Source organism: Kogia breviceps, chromosome 18 (genome assembly GCF_026419965.1).
Source record: "Kogia breviceps isolate mKogBre1 chromosome 18, mKogBre1 haplotype 1, whole genome shotgun sequence".
Classification (NCBI taxonomy): Eukaryota; Metazoa; Chordata; class Mammalia; order Artiodactyla; family Physeteridae; genus Kogia; species Kogia breviceps.
The window spans coordinates 16,538,905-16,563,527 of NC_081327.1; the positions used below are offsets into that span (position 1 = coordinate 16,538,905).

General features: G+C 44.7%; 1 protein-coding gene across 1 annotated transcript in view; it reads right to left on the bottom strand.

The window, feature by feature from the left end:
* The window catches only part of WDR88 (WD repeat domain 88), a 44,828-nt gene that overhangs the window by 11,580 nt on the left and 8,625 nt on the right, over window positions 1–24,623 (bottom strand). Inside the window, exons 2-8 of the mRNA XM_059045699.1 lie at window positions 19,533–19,643; window positions 14,919–15,007; window positions 13,792–13,855; window positions 12,413–12,551; window positions 10,904–11,033; window positions 2,400–2,587; window positions 251–333 (exon numbers count right to left, since the gene is read on the bottom strand). Of these exons, the coding sequence (XP_058901682.1) occupies window positions 251–333; window positions 2,400–2,587; window positions 10,904–11,033; window positions 12,413–12,551; window positions 13,792–13,855; window positions 14,919–15,007; window positions 19,533–19,643 (804 nt within the window). The remainder of the gene's footprint in view (window positions 1–250; window positions 334–2,399; window positions 2,588–10,903; window positions 11,034–12,412; window positions 12,552–13,791; window positions 13,856–14,918; window positions 15,008–19,532; window positions 19,644–24,623) is intronic.

A 24,623-nucleotide genomic window follows, 5' to 3' on the forward strand; every position in this document is an offset into this window, starting at 1 on the left:
GAAGAGGCCCTCCCACTGTGGATTAGTCCCTGGAGTCTGTTTCTATCATATCACCCTGTTGTGGCTACTCTGTGTCACTCATCACTATTGAGGATTTCTTTGTTGGTTTCTTGTCTGACCTTCGCCCACAGAGGTGTCAGCTCCATTGCGAACATTTAGGTCTGTCTCACTGTTGTATCCCCAGCACCCAGCACCCAGCGTGAAATGAAGAATGAAGCTCAGATCTTCTATCTGATGCTGGCATTGGTACCTTCAAGGAGAGCTTCCGGTAGCCTTCTCCTACATCCCAAATAGCCACAGTCTTGTCGAACCCTCCAGACACAAGCAGAGAGGCTGGAACACAAAATGAGAGAGTCTCAGGGGGTCTCCTTCCTCAACCAACCGTTTCCTCCTCTGGTGAGGCCAGAGCAGGCTGTGGGTGCGTCGGTGACGTGCCACCATGGCTCACTCTGAGGGCACTCAAACCCCTTCCGGGTGTGACTCAACAACCCCCAATCGATTACAGTTGAGGCTCGATATTCATGGTAGTTGCGTTCTACAGAGTCATCACAAACACTCAATGAGTGATGATTGGTCTTAGGGGAAATGCAGAGGGTTAGGTTCCTGTGAGCCTCTGGTTACAACATTTTCATTAACCCATCAGTACATAACCTTGTTTTCTGTCAGTTTCTGTTTAACGACACTTTAGTTGATACATATTTCTTATTTATTAACATTGATTTCATGGCCATCAGCATTATAACTCATGTCTGAACGAAGCCTTTCTAACATGTGTTTTCCCTGTAAGGCACATCACAGGCTTCTTGCAGTTAGGACACTAGACAGCACTTCAGCACTATGCTGGGGGGGCCCCTTTAAACGGCAAAATCATCAGCAAAACGCACAAAATGCAAAAAAGTGGGGCTAAATAGATCACAGCAAGGACACCTTATGATAAGAGAACTGAAAGAAGAAAGCGGAGGGTCGCCTTGTTCAGCCTCAGCTGGGACCGTGTGCACGTGGCAAGCTTGTTGCCGCTCCGCATGTATCCATGGGTGGCTGCAAAAGTGCCACGAGTATTGATTTTACGCTTACAAATAAATTTTACCCGGTAGGTAAATTCACAAACACAGAGTCGGCAAATAGTGATGACGGACTGACTATACACAACTCTGACACCTGCAATGCCAAGGACAGAAGCTGGTGGGGCACCTCACAGCGGGGTCTGACTTACACAGAGGCCGCTTCTGAAGAGGGAGACGTTTCTCAAGCCAGGCCCTGACTACGTGCATATTGGCTGGGTACTCCCCTTGACACACAGAGCAAGCCCCACTCCTCGCGAGGACTGCGGAGTGTAGTGATAACATTTGGTTCCTGGGTGTCAGGAGCAGTCACAGCTCTCACTGGGGCCAGCTGCCCCTGGCTGTGTCCTGGCATTGCTCCTGGCCACATCCATGCCCCTTCATCTGGAAACAGCTCTCCAATGTCCCATGCAGAAACACCCCTCACATATTCTCAGTGCCTCTGGTTCAGAGGGTACCGACTCTGCCCTCCAGCTCTAAGGATGGGCAAGTCCCTCAGGCGTGGCCAATCAGAGCCTTTCATCCCCTGCTAAAGGGGCTGGTTCAGAGATGGGCATGTGTCCCCAGCTGAGCCAATGAGGCTCTTCCCTGGGACTTGTGCGGGCACCACCAGAAAGAGGCTTTCTCTTTCTCTAGGATTGCCAGTGGCCAGAACCTTTGTTGGCCTGGACCACCAGAGGCCATCTTTGCCTCCTTGAGGAGAAAGGTCAACACAAGAGAGAAGCTGAGCTGAAGGATAGAGCGGAAGGGTTGGCTTCCTGAGAGCATTGTCTCTCTGGACACGGCCCTCCTGAAGGGAGACCAGCTCCTGGATGAAGTGAGCTGGTCTCACTACCAAACGTAAAATAGATAGCTAGTGGGAAGCAGCCACATAGCACAGGGAGATCCGCTCGGTGCTTTGTGACCACCTAGAGGGGTGGGAGAGGGAGGGTGGGAGGGAGGGCGATGCAAGAGGGAGGGGATATGGGGATATGTGTTTATGTATAGCTGATTCACTTTGTTATGCAGCAGAAACGAACACACCACTGTAAAGCAATTATACTCCAATAAAGATGTTAAAAAGAAAAGGAAAACAAAAAAATAGATTTGAAAAAAAATAAGTTACAGATTTATCTTGTTGCTTAAGCTGTATCAAACTGAGTTTCCATCCTTTGCAAACTTGTGCGTATGAATCTCCCTCTTGGCTTTTCTGTTCTTGTGGAAAATAAATCCCCCCTCACCACTGACATCATTGGAAATCACCTCTTTATACTAAGGAAAGTCCACATGAATGGGACGTGAGGAACTCTACCCCAGCACTCCCACGGGTGTGGAATCCTTCAACACTTAATTACTCACTGTCTCTGGCAAAGTGGCAGGAGCTCACAGAACCTTCATGACCCTGCATCAGAGTCACACAGGCTCCACGGTTTCGAAACTCTCCTGTATGGACGTTCCATATTTTTAAGGTTTTATCCCAAGAGCTTGTACACAGGAAATGGCCACTGAAGGTAAAACAGCAGTTTGAGATTGCATTGGTGTGTGCTCTGAAACATATATGGAAGGGTGCACACATTAGTACATCACTCGTGGAGGATCCGAGGACACACTAAAGGGGAGGTGAGTAGAGGGGGCATTGGAGCTGATCCGCTGTGACCTAATGGACAGCATTCCTTTGATCACTGCCTAAATGGTCTAATATTTATTGCTAAATATTAATTACTAAATATTAATTACTAAAAATTAATTACTCTGGCTATGTCAAACTGTTCCAGGAAGTCCCAATAATGGCAATATTGACTTTTTTTTGCTGGACAATTCTTTGTGGTAGGGGGCTGTCCTATGCATTGTAGGATGTTTAGCAACATCCCTGGGCTCTACTCACTCTACTTTTGGTTGCTGTGACAACCAAAAAATGTCCCCAGACATTGCCAAATGTCCACTGGGGGACAAAATTGCCCCTGGCTGAGAACCACTGCCCTCTTCAGAGCTACTTGAGGCTTGAGGAAAAAGAGCAGCTGGAAAAGTTGTCAGTGATAGTTAATGGACTAACAGCCTTTCAGGTTTAAAGTGGGTCTCTCCTGATCTCCCTCCCTCCTCGTTTCTCTCCCAGACATGGGCGCATGGTTCCTTTCCACCCACCCTCCTCTCCCACCCCTCTCTCACTCACTGCCCCTACTTCTCCTCACCCCCAATGCTCTCTTTTTTCCTTTTCCTCTCTCCTTATATGTCTTCAGAGTCACTAAAGCTTTTTTTTTTTTTTTTTTTTTTTTTGTGGTACACAGTCCTCTCACTGTTGTGGCCTCTCCCATTGCGGAGTACAGGCTCCGGATGTGCAGGCTCAGCGGCCATGGCTCACAGGCCCAGCCGCTCCGCGGCCTGTGGGATCTTCCCGGACCGGGGCACGAACCTGTGTCCCCTGCATTGGCAGGCAGACCTCTCAACCACTGTGCTACCAGGGAAGTCCCTAAAGCATATTTTAATATTGGGCATTTAATTAATAAAGTTTGGGGTTATTCATTCTCAATTTTTAAATGTCTTATTTTTTTAGAGAAAAGAATTGTCAGAATTTTGCTTTTCTTTGTTTTGTTATGATCTTCAAAGTATCTTCCCTGTGACTGTCATCTCCTGTTACAAATAGAGTTTTCAAGCAAACTTATAAACATAATTGAGCATCTCTGAGTAGCCTGGATTATAATATCAATTCATCTAAATGAAGAAAAGGTTGAACAAGACTGTTTTCTAGAGCTCAAGTCAGAGTTTTAGACTCTTTTAGTTCTTTGAAGCTAACAAACTGAGTAGGATCAAAGGAGAAGAAACGTCAGCTTCCCACGGCTGTCCAGGCTTAAAATGTCCAAATCCCAGTGCCTGGTGGGGCAAGAACCATCCCAGCATATACTGGAGGTGAATAACAAGCCCTCCTCTGAATCCAGAGACTGTCACTGAGGTTTAAACCAAAGCTCTCTCTCTTTTCCAGGATGCGGCTCTCATTTCAGATAAACTCCACATATCATAAAAGACCATTTTACTTAGTACAAAAGTTTGAGGAAAGCGTTCTGGACAAGATGGAGTCAAGGTACTGCTCCCCTTTCCTCCTGTTAAGTACAGCTAACAGGGGCTTCCCTGGTGGCACAGTGGTTAAGAATCCGCCTGCCAATGCAGGGCACACAGGTTTGAGCCCTGGTCCGGGAAGATCCCACATGCCTCAGAGCAACCCTGCAGAGCAACTCAGCCTGTGTGCCACAACTACTGAGCCCGTGTGCCACAACTACTGAGCCCGCGTGCCACAACTACTGAAGTCCGCGTGCCTAGAGCCCAGCTCTGCAACAAGAGAAGCCACCGCAATGAGAAGCCCACGCACTGCAACAAAGAGTAGCCCCTGCTCTCTGCAACTAGAGAAAGCCTGCACGCAGCAACGAAGACCCAATGCAGCCAAAAATAAATAAATTAAATAAATAAATTTATAAAAACAAAAAAGTACAGCTAACAACCTGGGCATTTATAAAGCAAATAGAAGACTGCAAAAGGTGGAGAAGAGAAGGCAGACCAGCTAAGGATCTTGGGACTCAAGGATGGCATGCTGTTGAGTCCCTGTAGTTTTCTTTTTGTTTCTTATATCCTGGACTGGGTACCAGGAAAGGCTGCAACCCCCAAAACAATAAGGACTGGATAAAAAGCTCCCAAGAAAAACCTGTTCTCCCTAGCCAAAGGGATAGCCTATTAAGACAGAAAACCTTTACACAATGCCTGCCTTACTCTAGTCAAAAATCTTGGGAAAAACTGCAATCCCATCACCACCACTGCCAGCAAAGTCTAGAGTCTAGACTGCCACCCTTGCCAGGCTCTAATGAGGTAGACTGCTAAAACAGAAGATTTAAGTAAGACTTAGAGTCTCATAATACAATACTCAAAATGCCCAGGATGCAACTGAAATTCACTCATCATACTAAAAGCCAGGAAAATCTCAACATGAATGGGAAAGAGAGTCAACAGACGCCAATACTGAGATGACACAGATGTTAGAATTATATGACAAGGATTTTTAAGCTGCCATCACAAAAATGCTTTGATGGACAATTATAATCGTGCTTGAAATAAACAAAAAGATTGAAAGCCTCAGCAAAGAAATAGAAGGTATAAAGAATGACCAAATGGAAATTTGAGAACTGAAAAACACCAACAAAAACCCTCAATGGAGAACATAGAGGAAATAATCAGTAAATATGAAGACAGACAATATAAATTAACCAATCCAAAAACTAGACTGAAAAAAACCAGAGCCTCAGAAACCTGTGAGACTATAACAAAATACCTAACATTTGGGTCATCAGCATATCAGAAGAAAAGGAGAAATAACATAGAGCTGAAAAAATAATCAAAGAAATTGTCTAGAATTTTACCAAATTTGGCAAAGGACAGATTCAAAGAGCTGAGTGAAGCCCAGGTAGGATAAACCCAAAGAAATCTATACACAGACATATTGTAATTAAACTTTTGAAAAGTAGAGAAAAAGAAAAAAATCTTGAAAGCAACGAAAGAGAAATGACACCTTACTTATAGGGAAAAAACTATTTGAACAGCAGTGTATTCTTCATCAGAAACCATGGTGGTCAGAAAAAAGTGATATGACAGTTTTCAAATGACAAAAGAAAAGAACCATCAGCCCAGATTTCTATATCCAGCAAAAAATATCCTTCAGGATTGAAGGAGGAATCAAGACATTTTCAGATGAAGGAAAACAAAGAGAATTTGTTGCCCTCAGACCTACCCTAAAAGAATAGCTAAAGGAAATCTTTCTAAACAGAAAGAAAATGGTGAAAGAAGGAAACTTGGAATATCAGAAAACAGAACATGGTAAGCAAAAGTATGGGTAAATACAATAGATTTTCCTTCTCCTCTTGAGTTTTCTAAATTATGTTTGACAACTGATGCAAAAAAGTTATAACAAAGTACTTGTGTTTATTCCTTGCAAGCTTCAAAATCAGTTGAGATTATGAGTTTTCAAACTTCTCTAGTAAGACCAGCTATATAATTTGCAGGGCCCAGTGCAAGATTAAAATGTAAGGTGCCAGTTTCTCAAAAAAGCTTTACATAATATTACCACACAATCCAGAAATTCCTCTTCTAGATATATAGCCAAAAGAATTGAAAGCAGGGAATTGAACAGATATTTGTACACCAGTGTTCACTGCAGCATTATTCATAACAGCTAAAAGACAGAAGCAACTCATGTTCCTCAACAGATAAACAGAGAAACAAAATGTGGTATATACATTCAATGGAATATTGTTCAGTCATAAAAAGGAATGAAATTCTAATACATGCTATAACATATATGAACCTTAAAAACATTATGTTAGCCACCATCACCCTGATACCAAAACCAGACAAAGACGTCACAGAGAAAGAAAACTACAGGTCAATATCACTGATGAACATAGATGCAAAAATCCTCAACAAAATACTAGCAAACAGAATCCAACAGCACATTAAAAGGATCATACACCATGATCAAGTGGGGTTTATCCCAGGAATGCAAGGATTCATCAATATACGCAAATTAATCAATGTGATACACTACATTAACAAATTGAAGAATAAAAACCATATGATCATCCCAATAGATGCAGAAAAAGCTTTCGACAAAATTCAACATACATTTATGACGAAAATCCTCCAGAAAGTAGGGACAAGCCCACAGCCAACATCGTCCTCAATGGTGAAAAACGGAAACCATTTCTATTAAGATCAGGAACAAGACAAGGTTGCCACTCTCACCACTATTATTCAACATTGTTTTGGAAGTTTTAGCCACAGCAATCAGAGAAGAAAAAGAAATAAAAGGAATCCAAATCGGAAAAGAAGAAGTAAAGCTGTCACTGTTTGCACATGACATGATACTATACATAGAGAATCCTAAAGATGCTACCAGAAAACTACTAGAGCTAATCAATGAATTTGGTAAAGTAGCAGGATACAAAATTAATGCACAGAAATCTCTTGCATTCCTATACACTAATGATGAAAAATCTGAAAGTGAAATTAAGAAAACACTCCCATTTACCACTGCAACAAAAAGAATAAAATACCTAGGAATAAACCTACCTAAGGAGACAAAAGACCTGTATGCAGAAAATTATAATACACTGATGAAAGAAATTAAAGATGATACAAATAGATGGAGAGATATATCATGTTCTTGGATTGGAAGAATCAACATTGTGAAAATGACTATACTACCCAAGCAATCTACAGATTCAATGCAATCCCTATCAAACTACCAATGGCGTTTTTCACAGAACTAGAACAAAAAATTTCACAATTTGTATGGAAACACAAAAAACCCCAAATAGCCAAAGCAATCTTGAGAATGAAAAATGGAGCTGGAGGAATCAGGCTCCCTGATTTCAGACTATACTACAAAGCTACAGTAATCAAGACAGTATGGTACTGGCACCAAAACAGAAATATAGATCAATGGAACAGGATAGAAAGCCCAGAGATAAACCCACGCACATATGGTCACCTTATCTTTGATGAAGGAGTCAAGAATATACAATGGAGAAAAGACAGCCTCTTCAATACGTGGTGCTGGGAAAACTGGACAGCTACATGTAAAAGAATGAAATTAGAACACTCCCTAACACCATACACAAAAATAAACTCAAAATGGATTAAAGACATAAATGTAAGACTAGACACTATCAAACTCTTAGAGGAAAACATAAGCAGACGCTCTATGACATAAATCAGAGCAAGATCCTTTTTGACCCACCTCCTAAAGAAATGGAAATAAAAACAAAAATAAACAAATGTGACCTAATGAAACTTAAAAGCTTTTGCACAGAAAAGGAAATCATAAACAAGACGAAAAGGCAACCCTCAGAATGGGAGAAAATAGTCGCAAATGAAGCAACTGACAAAGGATTAATCTCCAAAATTTATAAGCAGCCCGTGAAGCTCAATATCAAAAAAACAAACAGCCCAATCCAAAAATAGGCAGAAGACCCAAATAGACATGTCTCCAAAGAATTTATACAGATTGCCAACAAACACATGAAAGAATGCTCAACATCATTAATCATTAGAGAAATGCAAATCAAAACTACAATGAGATATCATCTCACATCAGTCAGAATGGCCATCATCAAAAAATCTACAAACAATAAATGCTGGAGAGGGTGTGGAGAAAAGGGAACCCTCTTGCACTGTTGGTGGGAATGTAAATTGATACAGCCGCTATGGAGAACAGTATGGAGGTTCCTTAAAAAACTACAAATAGAACTACCATACGACCCAGCAATCCCACTACTGGGCATATACCCTGAGAAAACCATAATTCAAAGAGAGTCATGTACGAAAATGTTCATTGCAGCTCTATTTACAATAGCCAGGACATGGAAGCAACCTAAGTGTCCATCAACAGATGACTGGATAAAGAAGTTGTGGCACATGTATACAATGGAATATTACTCAGCCATAAAAAGAAATGAAATTGAGTTATTTGTAGTGAGGGGGATGGACGTAGAGTCTGCCATACAGAGTGAAGTAAGTCAGAAAGAGAAAAACAAATACCGTATGCTAACACATATATATGGAATCTAAAAAAAGGGGGGGGGCATGAAGAATCTAGGGGCAAGATGGGAATAAAGATGCAGACCTACTAGAGAATGGACTTGAGGACATGGGGAGGGGGAAGGGTAAGCTGGGACAAAGTGAGAGTGGCATGGACATATATACACTACCAAATGTAAAATCCATAGCTAGTGGGAAGCAGCCGCATAGCACAGGGAGATCAGCTTGGTGCTTTGTGATCACCTAGAGGGCTGGGATAGGGAAGGTGGGAGAGAGGGAGACGCAAGAGGGAAGAGATATGGGAATATATGTATATGTATAGCTGATTCACTTTGGTATAAAGCAGAAACTAACACACCAATTAAAAGCAATTTTCTTCCAATAAAGATGTTAAAAAAAACACACAAACATTATGTTAGATGAAATAAGCCAGACACAAAAGGACAAATAATGTATGATTCCATTCATATGAAATATGTAGTATAAGCAAATTCATAGAGGCAGAAAGTAGAATAGAGGTTACTAGGGGCTAGGGTTGGGGGGAGTGGGGAATTATTATTAATGGGTACCGAGTTTCCATTTAGGTGATAAAAGGGTTTTGGAAATAGAAAGTGGTGGTGGTTGCACAATACTGTAAATGTGATGTCAGTGAAATAAATTTAAAATGGTTAAAATTCTATATTTTACCACAATTTTAAAAATAATAATGTAATATCCCCCAAACCACTGCACTGTACACTGGAAATGGGTGAGTTGTATGATGTGTATGAATTATATCTCAATAAAGCTGTTAAGGAAGGCAGCCAGCAGGCAGGAAAGAAGGGGGAAAAGTGATGGTTTCTGGAGAAACAATGGTTACGAGACAGGTAAGAGAGAGATTTTTCGCTATATATCCTTTTGTACCTTTTAAACTTTGTACTGTGTTGCATGCTTTACAGTTTCATAAAGTAAATTACTTTTTTTTTTTTTTTTTTTTTTGCGTTACGCGGGCCTCTCACCGTTGTGGCCTCTCCCGTTGCGGAGCACAGGCTCCGGACGCGCAGGCTCAGCGGCCATGGCTCACGGGCCCAGCCGCTCCGCGGCATGTGGGATCTCCCCAGACCGGGGCACGAACCCGTGTCCCCTGCATCGGCAGGCGGACTCTCAACCACTGTGCCACCAGGGAAGCCCAAATTACATATTTTTAAAATAAAAAATTTGAGGTCCCTTGTTCAAAAATGAAGAATTTCAAGATATCAACGGCAGAGCATTAAATCAAGTGTGAGCCTTTCTGTGTGTGGAGCCCTGTGTAACTTCAGAGGTTCATGCCATGAAGCCAGCCCTGTCCTGTAGCCCTGAGAATCCTTGTCTCTATATTTTCTCACTAAAAGCTACATTTCCAGAAAATTGACAAATGTGGGTCAATGCAATATACCAACAGACATTTTCCTTACCTCCCTTTCCACCCTCCTTGGGGAAGCAAAGTGGAGTGGGTTGTGACACCCACAGCTGGAGCTGCAGCCGCCTCTGCTGAGTCACCCTCCTCACTGCCAGCACGGAATAGGTCTAAGGAGCAGGGCAGGTGTCCCACGGCCCTGCCCGACCCCCATGTCCACGGGAGTCACCTCTGGTAACAGAGCCCGTGCTGAGCGCCCACCATGCAGCCTGTGCTAAGGACCTTTGTGTGTTATCTCGTGCAGACCTCACCTGGGCTCAGTTTGCAGGTGAGGAAACTAAGGTCCAAGGTCACACAGGATGAGAACCTGAACTCTCTTAACCCCAGGCCAGACCCCCAGGGGAAAGCCTGGTCCAGGCCGGCCGGGCTCATAACTGAGCCGAGCCGGCAGGGTGACAGGGCATATGCACATTCTGGGATCCTGACTCCAAGGCCCGCTGGAGAGGGCTGGCCACCCACCTGGTGCCGGTGGCCACAGACAAAGTGACCCTTGCAGGCCCTGGATTATCAGATCTTCCCATTTTACGTGGGATGCTGGAAATCCACCCTTTGGGGTGGGAGTGGGACACTGCACAATGTTTACCAGTGTTGGCTCACACTGAAATGAATGCAGCTGAGGACCGTCCCAGCCCACGGGCCACACAGCTAGTGGTTTCCCCTTGCCTGTCTGCCCTCTTCCCTTTCTCCATCTCCAGCCTCCTCACAGCACCAGCGGACCATAGTTGGAGATGCCCCACATTGACACCAGCTGGGGAGCCAAAGGGGCACAGGCCGAATCCAGGAGGGCACGAAGGGGGACTCCCACCCACCTCCCCGCTGCAGGATGCTGCCCGGCCTCCCAGGGCCTCCTCACTTGGTGATCGTGAGCAGCGTGGCCCTGGATGTCACATCCCAGATCTTGATGCTCCTGTCCAGGGAGACGGAAGCCACCTTCTGGCTGTCTGGGTCAAAGCAGCATGCTGTGACTGACATCCTGTGATGATCTGAGGCACAAGGAAAGTGACTCGTTACCGTGCGTTCCCTACTCTGGGCCACAGGCTCCAAGGGGACGCAGAGGCTCACGCGGCTCCCCTAGACAGCGACAATGTTACAGAGATGCAACTCTGGTCTTCACAGGGGACTATGCACTCACACAGAGTGCCAGCTGTGAATCAGGCTTTGGACAAGGAGCACTGCCCCTTGCCCCCTGCCCCTGCCGCTGCCTCTGCAGAGCTCCCAGGTGGATGGGGAGACACCCTTGAGCAGGCAATGATCTGCAGCATATGCCATGGCTCCCAGCCAGCAGAAGGAAGCCTGGCCCAGCCCCGAGAGGTCGAGGAAGGGACCTAAAATGTATCGAGGGAAGCAGGAAAGGAAGAGTGCTCTAGGCACAAGGAACAGCATGTACCAAGGTCCGGCGTGGGGACAGAGCATGGAGGGGCATGGTGTGCAGCTAGAACTCCGAGCGTGAGGCGAGGTAGAGCTTGAGATGATACATTAAGGAAATATGCAAGCTGTGGGGCAGTGCACCTATCACGGTTCCATGTTGATAAAAATACATTAAATGCATGTGGGAAGTAGTACTGTGTGTGTGCAAACACACACACACACACACACACACACACACACACACACAGAGGAAGGCCACCCAGCAATGTACTGTTAATAATACATACCTCCAGGGAGGAGTTCTAACAGGTACGGCAGCCTTGCACTTTTTACTTTACACACTTACTGATTTTTTTTTACAATGATCATGTATTTTTTAACTTTTTCTTTTGAGATAACTGTTAACTCACATGCAGTTGTAAGGAATAATACAGAGAGATCCCATCACCCAGTTTTCCCCAGTGATAACATCTTGCATAATCATTATATAGGATTACAACCGGGAAATTGATATACAATGATTTTCTTGTCAGTAGATGCCATTCTGTTCTTTTTCTAATTGTCTGCATTTGTTTCTTTCTACATGACAATAATAATAATATTGCAAATCATCAGCATTGTAAAACACGACAATAAATACTTTACGTGCATTATTCATCATCATTGTGATAATAATTTTTATATTTAAAAATTACAGATCAAAAGGTTAAGAAGGGTGGGACTCCACTCAATAAAGAATTGGGCTTTAAATGTCCAAGTGAGGTTGGAGCAGAGCACTGCTTCATTTATTACAAGCACGAGACTGAACGGAAAATCCTTCAGCAGTCTTAGTTTTAACTGCCTGTGCATTTATCAATCAATGTCCCATCTTTAATGATGTGATTCAGAGCATTGCAGGTTCACCAAGTAAAGCAATCGAAAGTCACTCTCTGTCAAGTGACAAGTGGTTGTTACCACAGACAGAATAGAGCAGGGAGAGCCCACGCAAACTCACCTTTGATGTGGGACACGGTGGTGGTGTCTTCCGCGTCTGTTATACAGATTCCATGGTCCACATCCAAGCCTGAGACCACGTATTTACCATCGGGGGAAAACTTACAGGAGACTATGAAGGTTTCATGACTGAGCTTCCACTGAAATAGAGCAATAATTCAAAGATTTTCTCTCTAGCCCAGCATTCCAGGAGGACTTTCTGAAATGTTCTCTCTATGTACATGTGGCCATGGAGTACTTGTAATAGGCTGGTGCAAATAAGGAACTGAATTTTTGTTTGTTTAGTTTTCATGAATTAATTTTTAATTAATAAATGTAATTAATGTGTGTCTAGGACAGATGAACAAGGATAGAGAGCACCTAGCAGAACTGGCAGCAAGGTTCTAGTAATGGCCGACTTTATTCTTTTTTTTTTTTTGGCTGCACCAAGCGGCTCAGGCTCAGCGGCCATGGCTCACGGGCCCAGCCGCTCCACGGCATGTGGGATCTTCCCGGACCGGGGCACGAACCCGTGTCCCCTGCATCGGCAGGCGGATTCTCAACCACTGAGCCACCAGGGAAGCCCCACAAAGAGTATAAATTGATCTTCACACCAGGAAGGAAGATTTTTTTTTTTTAAGGAGAGAAAAGAGGTGGAAGGGAGAGAGGAGAGGTGATGAGAAGCTTCTGGGGGAAGGGCGATGGGGATGGGACAGGAGCCCCTGAGGAGCCCCTGGAGCAGGGTCAGGGCTGCCTGGGTACCAGGCAGGAGAGCGAGGAGGATCTCGGGCCAGTTTGGATGGATGGATGGTGGTACCTTCTTAGACGGAGAACAGATTGCGAAGGGCCCAGAAGCCTCGTGCTTTGGCCACGTGCATGGCCTTTGTCCCAAGGCCTCAGCTCTGCTTCTTGCCCCATCAAAAGCAGACACCCCTAGGGGAGGGTCTCCTTTCCCATGCATTTCCCTCAGCCTGGAATGCCACCTCCCACCCCCACCTCCACTTCTTCCCTTCTTCCACATCCTCCCCATCCCTCAAACAGAGCCATCTTCTGCCTGCTTCAGAAAGCCTTCCTTCCCTGAAGCCCACCCTCCATCATTTTGGGTCCCTGAGAAAATTTTCCTTTCCTGAAAGATTGGCTACTCTTCACACTCCATGCCCAGCTCAAGGCCACTTAAGGCCCAGTCAAGACCCTGTGCTGTGAACTCTGCTGAGTGCACCACGGTGACCCCAATGGGAAGGAAATCCAAAAAAGAGGGGATATATGTATATATATAACTGAATCACTTTGCTGTACAGTAGAAACTAACACAACATTGTAAAGCAACTATACTCCCATAAAAGTTAATTTTACAAAAAGACCCTGTGCTGTGAGGTCTCCACTAGGGCAAAGCATACGTACCAGCAGCTTGCCTGTTTCAAGGTCCCAAGCCCTCACTGTTTTGTCATAAGATGCTGCAATAATTCTGGAAATAAAATGACAACATAGGGTCTTAATGACTCAGATTATTATGCCTGTGGTTTCTATGAAAAAAAAAATAGGACATTTTTACAGAAAATGTCTATAGTTTAGGACCAAGATTGCAAATAATACCTGAATCTTCCTAAAGATGTTTCTTGAGCCCCCCGAGAACAGAGGTTCTCAGTGAAAAGAGAGAGCCCCTAACACAGAAGGCACCACAGCACCATTCTCTTCCTTAATCCCTCAGTCACACAAATATGTTCTTTTATATCTGGGGCGTTAAAGGTATCATTTCTTCTGTTCTGTAATTGTCTTCTTCTAGAAGGAGCTACAACTCACAAGGATCAGTCACTTCTTGCTCTGGTCACTTGTCTATATTTTTACAGGAAAAGACTTTCATAGCTCATCTCATTCTGAAATGCTTTCTTGTACATTTAGTAAGATAATATAAGTGTACCCTTGTCTTCTTATATTGCATGTTTCTGTGACAATCTCTGTCCTCTATGTAAGATAAATTCCCTCGAAACTTCAATTCCCACACTACTTTTCACTAGTAGACTAATTTGGAGCTGCTGCTCAGGATAAAAGTGAATCCACTTTAAAGCAAATCCCCTTTTAAAGGTCCGTCTCACATCTGTGTGAGGGGTAAATACAAGTGCATCCCAGAGGCTGCCTTCCAGCCCCAACGCTCCCCGGGTGACAGCTTGGGCTTTTGCCTCTGCTTCCTGGGTCTCGGTTTCCCCTGTGAAATGAGGTCCTGGACTGAATCGCTAGTGAGCCTTGCAGCTGACCCAGTCCACAGGTGTGACTGCAGGAAATAGACTCCGTGAAGAACATTCAGACTGACTTTAGCCCCAATAAATTTTGCCTTTTCAGCATTTTAAATTTTCAAAGAGTTATCCCATCTACTTGATTCTCACAGCAAAAGAATGGGAGCCGTGAGACTGATATATGGGAGTAAGGTTGGGTGCTTGCTTAAAAGACAGTGAACTGTCCCGGGCGTGCTGTGTGCTGGCCTTGCTCTTTCCTCCCACTCTCCTGACCAGAGTAAAATGAGGGCAAGTCACCTTCTGCTGTCAGCCGTGACGCTGCATTCTAAAACAGGAGCTCCGGGCACCGGCTCAAAATTCCGAACAATAGATCCATCCATGGCATCCTCAGATCAGCGGGAGAGAGGGGGAGAGGGCCAGAGGTCACTGAGGTGTCGGCTGAAGCTGTGATTGAGTTCAACATCAGCCCTAGGCTTGTCTGAGGACCTTGAGAACCTGAGAACCTTGTCCTATGACTCTCACCCAGCTCAGAGGGGCAAAAGGACTTCCCCTCCACTCCCAAAGCAGGAAGGACACCCTCGCCGGCAACCCCGTAAAACTCCCCCTCGATCCCACAGTGGCCGATGGAAACAGGCGGCTCTGAGGGCAGAGCTGCAAACACTTAATTTTCTCATTCTCTACTGGCCAAAGAGGCGCCACAAAATCTAGCAAGATCTTTCAAGAACTTTTTAAAAGTTCCCACTGTTTGACCCAGCAATTCTATCCTGAGGGGTCTCTCTTAAGGAAATAATCTGAGTTGTGGCCAGACTTATGCATGAAAAAGGTTTGTCACGTGTTATAGGGGACAGATGGCAAACACATCGGCAACAGTCTGTGTCCACCTAAAGGGGGCAGTTAAAACAAATTGGAGCACTCCCAACAGTGGGACCCAAGCAACTCTGATCACACTGAAGGGACATAACTGCAGAACATGACGAGAACAGAGCATATGATGGCAACAATCGGGGTACCAAAGCAAAGGGTGCGTGCTGTGGCAGAGATAAAATACTTTCAGTAAGAAATGTGTCCACAGCTTTTCAGGATAAGCAGGGGTGGAAAGTCCCCTTGAAACAAATGTTATTAGTAAGACAGTGAATTCATAGAAAGGCCTTGCACTGTTATATGAAATTATGGTGCCTGGTTGGGGGAGCTTTTGGCCTGACCAGGGCAGACCTGGGACAATTCTTCCTGATATGCAGAGACCACTTTGCATGAAGACCCCAAGCCTGCTGGGAGGCAAAGGACCCTGTGTCAGGGGTCCCCAAGACCACCCCCAGGATTGGTGATTCTCCAGGACTCACAGGACTCCAAATATAGTCGTGCTCACAGCTAAGATTTATTACAGCCTAAGGACACAAAGCAAAATCAGCACAGGGGAGGGTACATGGGGTGAGGTCCGGAGGAAACCAGGTACTGCTTGCAAGAGTCTCTCTCTGTGGGTCACACGGGACATGCTTAATTCCTGCAGCAACGAGTTGTAACAACACGTGTGAGGTGCTGTCTACCAGGGAGACGCACCTGAACCTCGGGGCCCAGGTTTTTATAGGGGTCTGGTCACACAGACACTCTGCAGCATGCACCAAAATTCCAGACTCCCAGAAGGAGAGCCGGTGTACAGCATCAGCCGTGTGGTTTGCACAAATCGTCTGTGAACCCCCTTTATCACTTAGGGAAAGATTCATATGACTACAGAACACTGTTCACCAGTCAAGTTCCCAGATGCCAGCCAAGGCCAGCCTTGCCAGTGGGCCTTTCCAAGGACTGCAGTCTCAGGCCTACTGTGCGAACTCTTTTCTGCACAGACCCAGTCCCCCAACCCCTGGTCCGTGGAACTTGAAACGGTGGGGTTGTGTTTGGGTGAACCCAGCAGGCCTTAATCAAAGCCCACCGACAGGAAGAGATCCCAAAGAGGAAGTCATGGGAGCAGGACACATTCAGGTTGGAGGCCCAGCTCATGCGGCCTCATGGCTTGGGAAGAAAGGGCTGGCTCTGACGGCCTGTGATCCAGCCTCCCGGGCTGGTGTGTTGCTCTAGGACAAACGTTGTCCGGGAACTAAGAAAATGATCATCGTGGGGCCTGGGGCTGAGACCCATGGCAGTCTGTGCAGGGCCCCGCGCCAGTTAAAGGCAGCACTAGAATGGACAGTCCATGGGACTGTGCAGGTTCAGTGTTCAATAGCGCCGCCATATGGCCAAGAGGAGGAATAGCAACGATGGACAGATAACTCTCTTGGAAAATGTGCACAGTCATGAGTGATTTGGCAGGAGATATTCAATATATGGCAATACAAGCCAGATGTTGTTAGTGAATTCCAAAGACAGTGGAAATGTCTCTCTTTTGTATTGAATGTTTCTTGAAATAAATGGGCCATTGGCTAGGGGTGTGAGAAGACAAATAAAGACAGTTCCCCCTTCACTGGGCATTTGGAACCAGGAATTCTTTCTGTGGACTCAGATAATTTAAGGGGGGATGTTGGTTGGACTTTGAATGAATGGGGAGGAAGGGGTTCTAATAAGTGGTTAGAAACATAAAGGAGATGTGACAATATTTGTAGCCCAAGTTTACTGTGATTATATAAACAGTTTTTCTGTATGGTTTCAATTTCATAAATGTGTGTATACATGTGCAAACAGGAAAAAGAAAAGCTACACTCCAACGTTTTCATGGTAGTTAAGTCAAGGTTCACGGAACGATGTGATTTTTTCTTCTTTGTGTCTTTATGTATTTTGGTGATCAAACCATATTACCTTCATAGTATGAGAAAAACTACCAGTGATTTTTTTTTTACAATGATTGGAAAGAGATGTACCCTATTAGAGAGAGATTGGGCACAGGACTAAGAATAATTTTTTTTCTCAGCTTCTTCATACATTTATGGTCTTTCTAAATTATTCACAATGATCTGCAGTTAGGGGAAAGGGACCTTTTTAAAAGATTAAACCAGAAGTTTGGCTTTGGGTGGGTTGAGAGGAAGGACCGGAGATGGGAGATGGTAAGAGTGGAGGAGAGAAGGGAGAGGCAAGGAGACATCTGCCCAAGATATTGTGACACAGAAGGTGATGTGCAGGGTAATGGCTTAGGCATCTCCTGAGGGAGGGCTCGTGCCACGAGCTGCCACTGGGGCAGGGAGAGCCACAGGAGGAGCCAGGAGCAGAGAAAAAGATGGGGAAAAGAGAGCCAGGAGGGGGAAAGAGGATCATTGGAGGGACAGCCAAGGCAGGGAGACCAGAGGACAAGTGATTCTGCAACCAGGGGTGGAGGTGTGAAAGAAAGCAGAGAGACGGAGGGGGCAGCTGTAGAAGGCAGTGGCAGGGGGTAGGGCTGTGAGCAGGTCAGCTATTGAGGACGCTTGGGCAGGCTGAAGGGACGGTGTCCTGGATGGGGGACAGAGTAGGTAGGGAGCAGGGCAAGTGAGGCTGCTGTGGGAGCCAAGGACATCTTGACGGATGGTCCCTAATCTTGGGACAACAAGAGAAAACAGGCAGATGTCCCCTTATAGACAGAAACCCCTGAGAGTCCTTCCACTGACTCCAAAGGTGAGAAGAACATGAGAAGCATCTGAAGATGACAAAGCAAAATGCACACGTGGAAAGTCACCATTCCCCCTCCCCCTGGGTGATGACAAGCAGCAGAGACCCCCTCACCCCCAGGCCTTCTCAGCCATCCCAGAGGGTTGGGAAAGGGCTTAGGGTTCCCAGAGGAAGCAGTGGTTTTCCCAACAAGAAGATCATGGGGCTGGGCGGGGGGATGGGGGGTGGATAAGGGCCACAGAAGAGGAGACAGTGGATGTCTGTCGGGACCTGGTATGGGCCAGGCAGGCCCTGGGGTGGCCCCAGCACACAGCTGATCCTGTGAGGCCTGGGGAGGTTTAGGGAGGCCCAGGAGGTCATGCAAGCACCCAGGGTCAAACAGCTGGTAGGTCACTAACGTGGGGCCTGAACCACTTGGATGGTCCCCAAACACTCCTGCCTAGTCTGCCTGGCTTGGTACCCGCCAAGACCCAGAAGGTGACCCAGAAGATGCTCCTCCAAGGTGATCTGGAGGGTAAGGAGCTATCCTCCACCTAGTTACCCAAACCAGAGCCCAGGAACCAGCCTTGACTCACTCCACCCTGTCCCCCTCCTGCCCCTGAAGCCAGATAAGACAGCCAAACTCGGAACTGACTGTCCTTCCCAGTGGGCCCTGTCCCCTGATGCCCATTGCCACCTCCCAGCCCTGCTCCCTCCTCACCAGCTCCTGACTGACCAGCAGTGCCCCCAAGCAGGCCCACTAGGGTCTGCTGGCTATGCCCAGAAGACTTCGGAAGAGTTCTTGGCAGCCACCTCTCTGTAACCTCATCTGACCATCACATCCCTGTTCCTTTGCCCCTGCTTCCTGCACCTTGTGGCACTGACCTGTGCTCAGGCCTACCTCTCCCAATCACCCTTCATGGACAGGTCCCAGGTCTGGCCACTTTTCTGTCCTCTTGTGATCACCTAGGCCTGGCCGTAATACCATCTCTGTGGATGGAACTGAATATTCCAAATGAGAAGGAGACCCAGAGAGATAACACAGCTCAGAGACCCCAGGTAGGTCTCAGGCACAGCCTCTAACAAAAGGTGGTGAGCTCCTGGTCCAGCGGTCTCCATCCCTGCTCCCACTGTTTCCAAATTAACAGGCTGACAGCAGCCACACTAACCTCATCTCTCTCTGGTGACTTGAAACTAGGGTGAACCCTCACTTTGCTTCTTCTTCTTGCACTTTGCTCAGAAAGGTCTCTCCAAATCTTTGGGATCCTTGAATGTCTGGGAACTCAGTACTGGGGAACTCTCCACAAGAGGAGACATAAGCTTATGGGACGTTTTGGTTCCACCTAACACTGGGCCACCTACCCACAGCTTCACGGTGCAGTCATAGGAGCCACTGAGGACCTTTGTGTCATCCACACAGAAGTGACAGGAACTCACAATGTGCTGGTGTCCCCTCATAATTTTAAATGGGATCTGAAAAAAGGATAGACTGAATGAGTTCAGAAGGTTGCAGAATACCAGATCAATAGTTTAAAAATCAATAGTATTCCTAAACACTTGCAATGAACAATCCAGAAAAAAAATTAAGAAGAAAATTGCATTTACAAAAGCATCAAAATAGGAATAAATTTCACCAAAAAAGTGTAACACTTATACTCTGAAAATTACAAAACATTGTTAAAATAAAGTTTAAAAGACTTAAATAAATGGAAAAGCAACCCATGTTCATGGATTAGCAGACTTACTATTCTGATGAAAATACCCTCCAGAGTGATCTACAGATTCAACACCATCCCATCAAAATCCCAGCAGACTTCTTTTCTAAAATTGACAAGCTGATCCTGGTATCGGAGAGACAGCAGTGAGTGGTCCTGAAGAGAGATCTTAGTTCCCTGCCCAGGAACTGAACCTGGGCAGCTTGGATGAAAACCAGGAATCCTGATCGCTAGACCACCGGGGCTAGAGGCTAGAAGCAAAGTTCCCCTGGCCCTTGCCCCATTTGAAGAATGAATTTCTCAAAGAGGCAAAAATTGTAAAAACAGGTCCAAAGTTTATTATTAGAGACACAGCACAACAAGTGGGAGAGCACACAGAGAAACAGTTTGTTTATTTAAGACAGAAGCAAGGCAGAAATACACACCTGGAGAGAAAGACTGTGGGCATACTCCCTAATGAGGAAGAGTGCAGTAAACAGGCGGTTAAATCATTTATATAGGGGCAGTTCTTCCACATCTTTGTTTACCTTTGGCCAACTTTCTTACTTCTTTTCCCACATCTGACTTGTTCTAGGACACTCCCCAGCATGCGTGCACATCTTTTTGTCAAGATGGATTCCAGCGCAGAGGCTTGTGGAGGCTTGGCATCACCTGTTATGGGGTGGTGGGCCCTCCTTTTTGACCCCCAAGGAGTCTTTCTGCACCTGTGCAGTCAGGGAGCTTTCCTTGACCTCAGGAGTGGTCATCTTATCTCGCTACTCCAGCAGAGCTCAGCTCCTGCCATTAACCTCGTTGGAGTGTCCAGGGAAAACAAAGCTTCAATTGTACTCCACTTGACAAAAACCAGCTGTTCAGCCCAGGGGCCCATCTACCTCCTACCTCAATCCTAAAATTTATACAGAAACTCAAGGGAAGCAGAATAGCCAAGAAAATCTTGTAAAGGAACAAAGGTAGAGGTCTCACAATTTCCAAATTCAAAACAATTTTCAAAACATACAAAGAGACAGTAATCAAGACAGTGTAGTACTAGCATAAGGATAGACATATAGATGGATGAAATAGGACTAAGAATCCAGAAATAAGCATTCATATTTTTGGTCACTTGATTTTCAACAAGTGTGCCAAGATAATTAAAAAGGGAAAGAAAAATCTTTTCGACAAATTGTGCTGGGACAAGTGAATATCCACATGCAAAAGAATGAAGTTGGACCCTTACCTCATACCATAAAAAAAAATTAACTCAAAATGGATCAAAGACCTAAATGTGAGAGCTAAAATTACAAAACTCTTAGAAGAAAACATGGGTGTAAATCTTTGTGAATTTGCATTAGTCAATGGTTTCTTAGCTATGACAACAAAAGCACAAGTAGCAGCAGCAATAACAACAACAATGATAAACCGGACATTATCAAAATAAAAAACTTTTGTGCTTCAAAAGACACCATCAAGAAAGTGAAAAACAACCCATACGATGGAAGAACATTTTTGCAAATCATATACCAGGTAAGGGACTTGTATCTAGAATACGTAAAACACTCTTAAAACTCAACAATAAAGAAACAAACAATCCAATTTTAAAATAGGCAAATGATTTGAATAGGCATTTCTCAAAAAAAGATATATAAATCATCTATAAGCACTTGGAAACGTGCTCAACGTCTTAAGCCATTAGGGAAATGTAAATCAAAACCATATTGTATAAAGAGAGTAAGTCCTAAAAGTTCTCATCACAAGGAAAAAAATATTACCTATTTCTTTCATGTTGTATCTATATGAGATGATGGATGTTCACTAAACCTATTATGGTAATCATTTCATGATGTATGTAAGTCAAAACATTATGTTGTACACCTTAAGCTTATGCAGTACTGTATGTCAATTATACCTTGATAAAACTGGGGAAAAAAAGTCATTCGATTATAGTACCTAAATATAAAAAACAGAACAAACCAAACAAAGAAACATATTGAGATACCACTTCATACCTAGTTGAATGTCTGTAATCAAAAAATCAGACAGAACAAGAGAAATCGGAACTCTTAAATAGGGCTGGTGTGAATGTACAATCATGCAGCCACTTTGGAAAATACTTCAGCAATTCCTCAAAATGTAAACATATGTGTTAACTTATGATCCAGCAACTTTACTCCTAGGGGTTTTTTTTTTGTTTTTTTGTTTTTTTTTTGGTGGTACGCGGGCCTCTCACTGTTGTGGCCTCTCCCGCCGCGGAGCACAGGCTCCGGACGCGCAGGCTCAGCGGCCACGGCTCACGGGCCCAGCCGCTCCACGGGACGTGGGGTCTTCCCGGACCGGGGCACGAACCCGTGTCCCCTGCATCGGCAGGCGGACTCTCAACCACTGCGCCACCAGGGAAGCCCACTCCTAGGTTTTTACCTAAGAAAAGTGAAACCAAATGTCCACATAAAAACTTGAACATGGGCATTCATAGAAATATTATTCATAATAATCAAAAATTGGAAACACCACACGCCTATGGTCAATTAATCTTCAACAAAGGAGGCAAGAATATACAATGGAGGGCTTCCCTGGTGGCGCAGTGGTTGAGAATCCGCCTGCCGATGCAGGGGACACGGGTTCGTGCCCCGGTCTGGGAAGATCCCACGTGCCGCGGAGCGGCTGGGCACGTGAGCCATGGCCGCTGAGCCTGCGCGTCCGGAGCCTGTGCTCCTCAATGGGAGAGGCCACAACAGTGAGAGGCCCGTGTATCACAAAAAAAAAAAAAAAAAAGAATATACAATGGAGAAAAAGCATTCTCTTCAGCAAGTAACGCGGGGAAGCTGGACAGCTACATGTAAAACAATGAAGTTAGACCACTCCCTCACACCATACGCAAAAAATAAACTCAAAATGGCTTAAAGACTTAAATATAAGACATGACAGCATAAAACTCATAGAAGAGAACATAGGCAAAACATTCTCTGACATAAATCATAGCAATGTTTTCTTAGGTCAGACTCCCAAGGCAAAAGAAGTAAAAGCAAAAATAACCAAATAGGACCTACTCAAACTTATAAGCTTTTGCACAGCAAAGAAAACCATAAACAAAATGAAAAGACAACCTATGGAGTAGGAGGAAATATTTGCAAACGAAGCTGCAACTAACTGACAAGAACTTAATTTCCAAAATATACAAACAGCTCACACGACTCAACAACAACAAAACAAACAGCCCAATCAAAAAAAGGGGCAGAGGGCTTCCCTGGTGGCGCAGTGGTTGAGAGTCCGTCTGCCGATGCAGGGGACACGGGTTCGTGCCCTGGTCCGGGAAGATACCACGTGCCGCGGAGCAGCTAGGCCCGTGAGCCATGGCCGCTGAGCCTGTGCGTCTGGAGCCTGTGCTCCGCAATGGGAGAGGCCACAACAGTGAGAGGCCCGCATACCGCAAAAACAAACAAACAAAAGGGGCAGAAGACCTAAATAGACATTTCTCCAAAGACATACATGAAAGACATACATGAAAAGATGCTCAACATCGCTAACTATTAGAGAAATACAAATCAAAACTACAATGAGGTATCACTTCATACCAGTCAGAATGGCCATCATCAAACAATCTACAAATAATAAGTGCTGGAGAGGGCATGGAGAAAAGTGAACACTGCTCCACTGTTGGTGGGAATGTAAAGTGGTGCAGCCACTATGGAGAACAGTATGGGTGTTCCTCAAAAAACTAAAAATAGACCTACCATATGATCCAGCCATCCCACTCCTGGGCATATATCCAGAAAAGATGAAAACTCTAACTCGAAAAGATACATGCACCACAGTGTTCATAGCAGCATTATTTACAATAGCCAAGGCATGAATTCAACCTAAGTGTCTGGTGACAGATGAATGGATAAAGAAGATGTGGTATAAATATACAATGGAATATTACTCAGCCATGAAAAAGAATGAACTAATGCCATTTCCAGCAACATGGATGAAGCTAGAGATTATCAAACTAAGTGAAATAAGTCAGACAGAGAATGACAAATATCATATGATATTACTTATATGTGGAATGTAAAAAAAAAAGATACAAATGAACTTATTTACAAAACAGAAACAGACTCACAGACATAGAAAACAAACTTATGGTTACCAAAGATGAAAAGGAGGGGAGGGATAAATTAGGAGTTTGGGATTAGCAGATACACACTACTATATATAAAACAAAAAGCAAGGACCTATGGTATAGCACAGGGAACTATATTCAACATCTTGTAATAAACTCTAATGGAAAAGAATCTGAAAAAGAATATATACAACATATATTCAGAATATATATATATATATACTGAATCACTTTGCTCTACTCCAGAAACTAATACAACATTGTAAATCAACCACACTTCAATTTTTTAAAAATTGAAAAGATGAACTGGAAACAATCCAAACAGGACCATCCACTGATGAATGAATAAATAAAATGAGGCATATCCACACAATAGAATATTACTAGGCAATAAAAAAAGAAATGAAGGACTTCTTCTGATATGGACTGTGAGAAGCTTGGAAGTCACCACTCCATCGTCACAGCAAGGAAAAAGCAGAACAAACTGAAAAATCAACAACTCTTCTTAGATCCATAAGAGAAGTGAGGTCACAAGGCGAATGGCTGCCCACCAAATTGGAGAGAGAGACAGGCAAATACAAAGAATTCCAAGTTGCCAGAGCAGAAATGCAGGAGCAGCAACCTCCATGGGCACCAACGGCAGGATAGGAAAACCTGAAC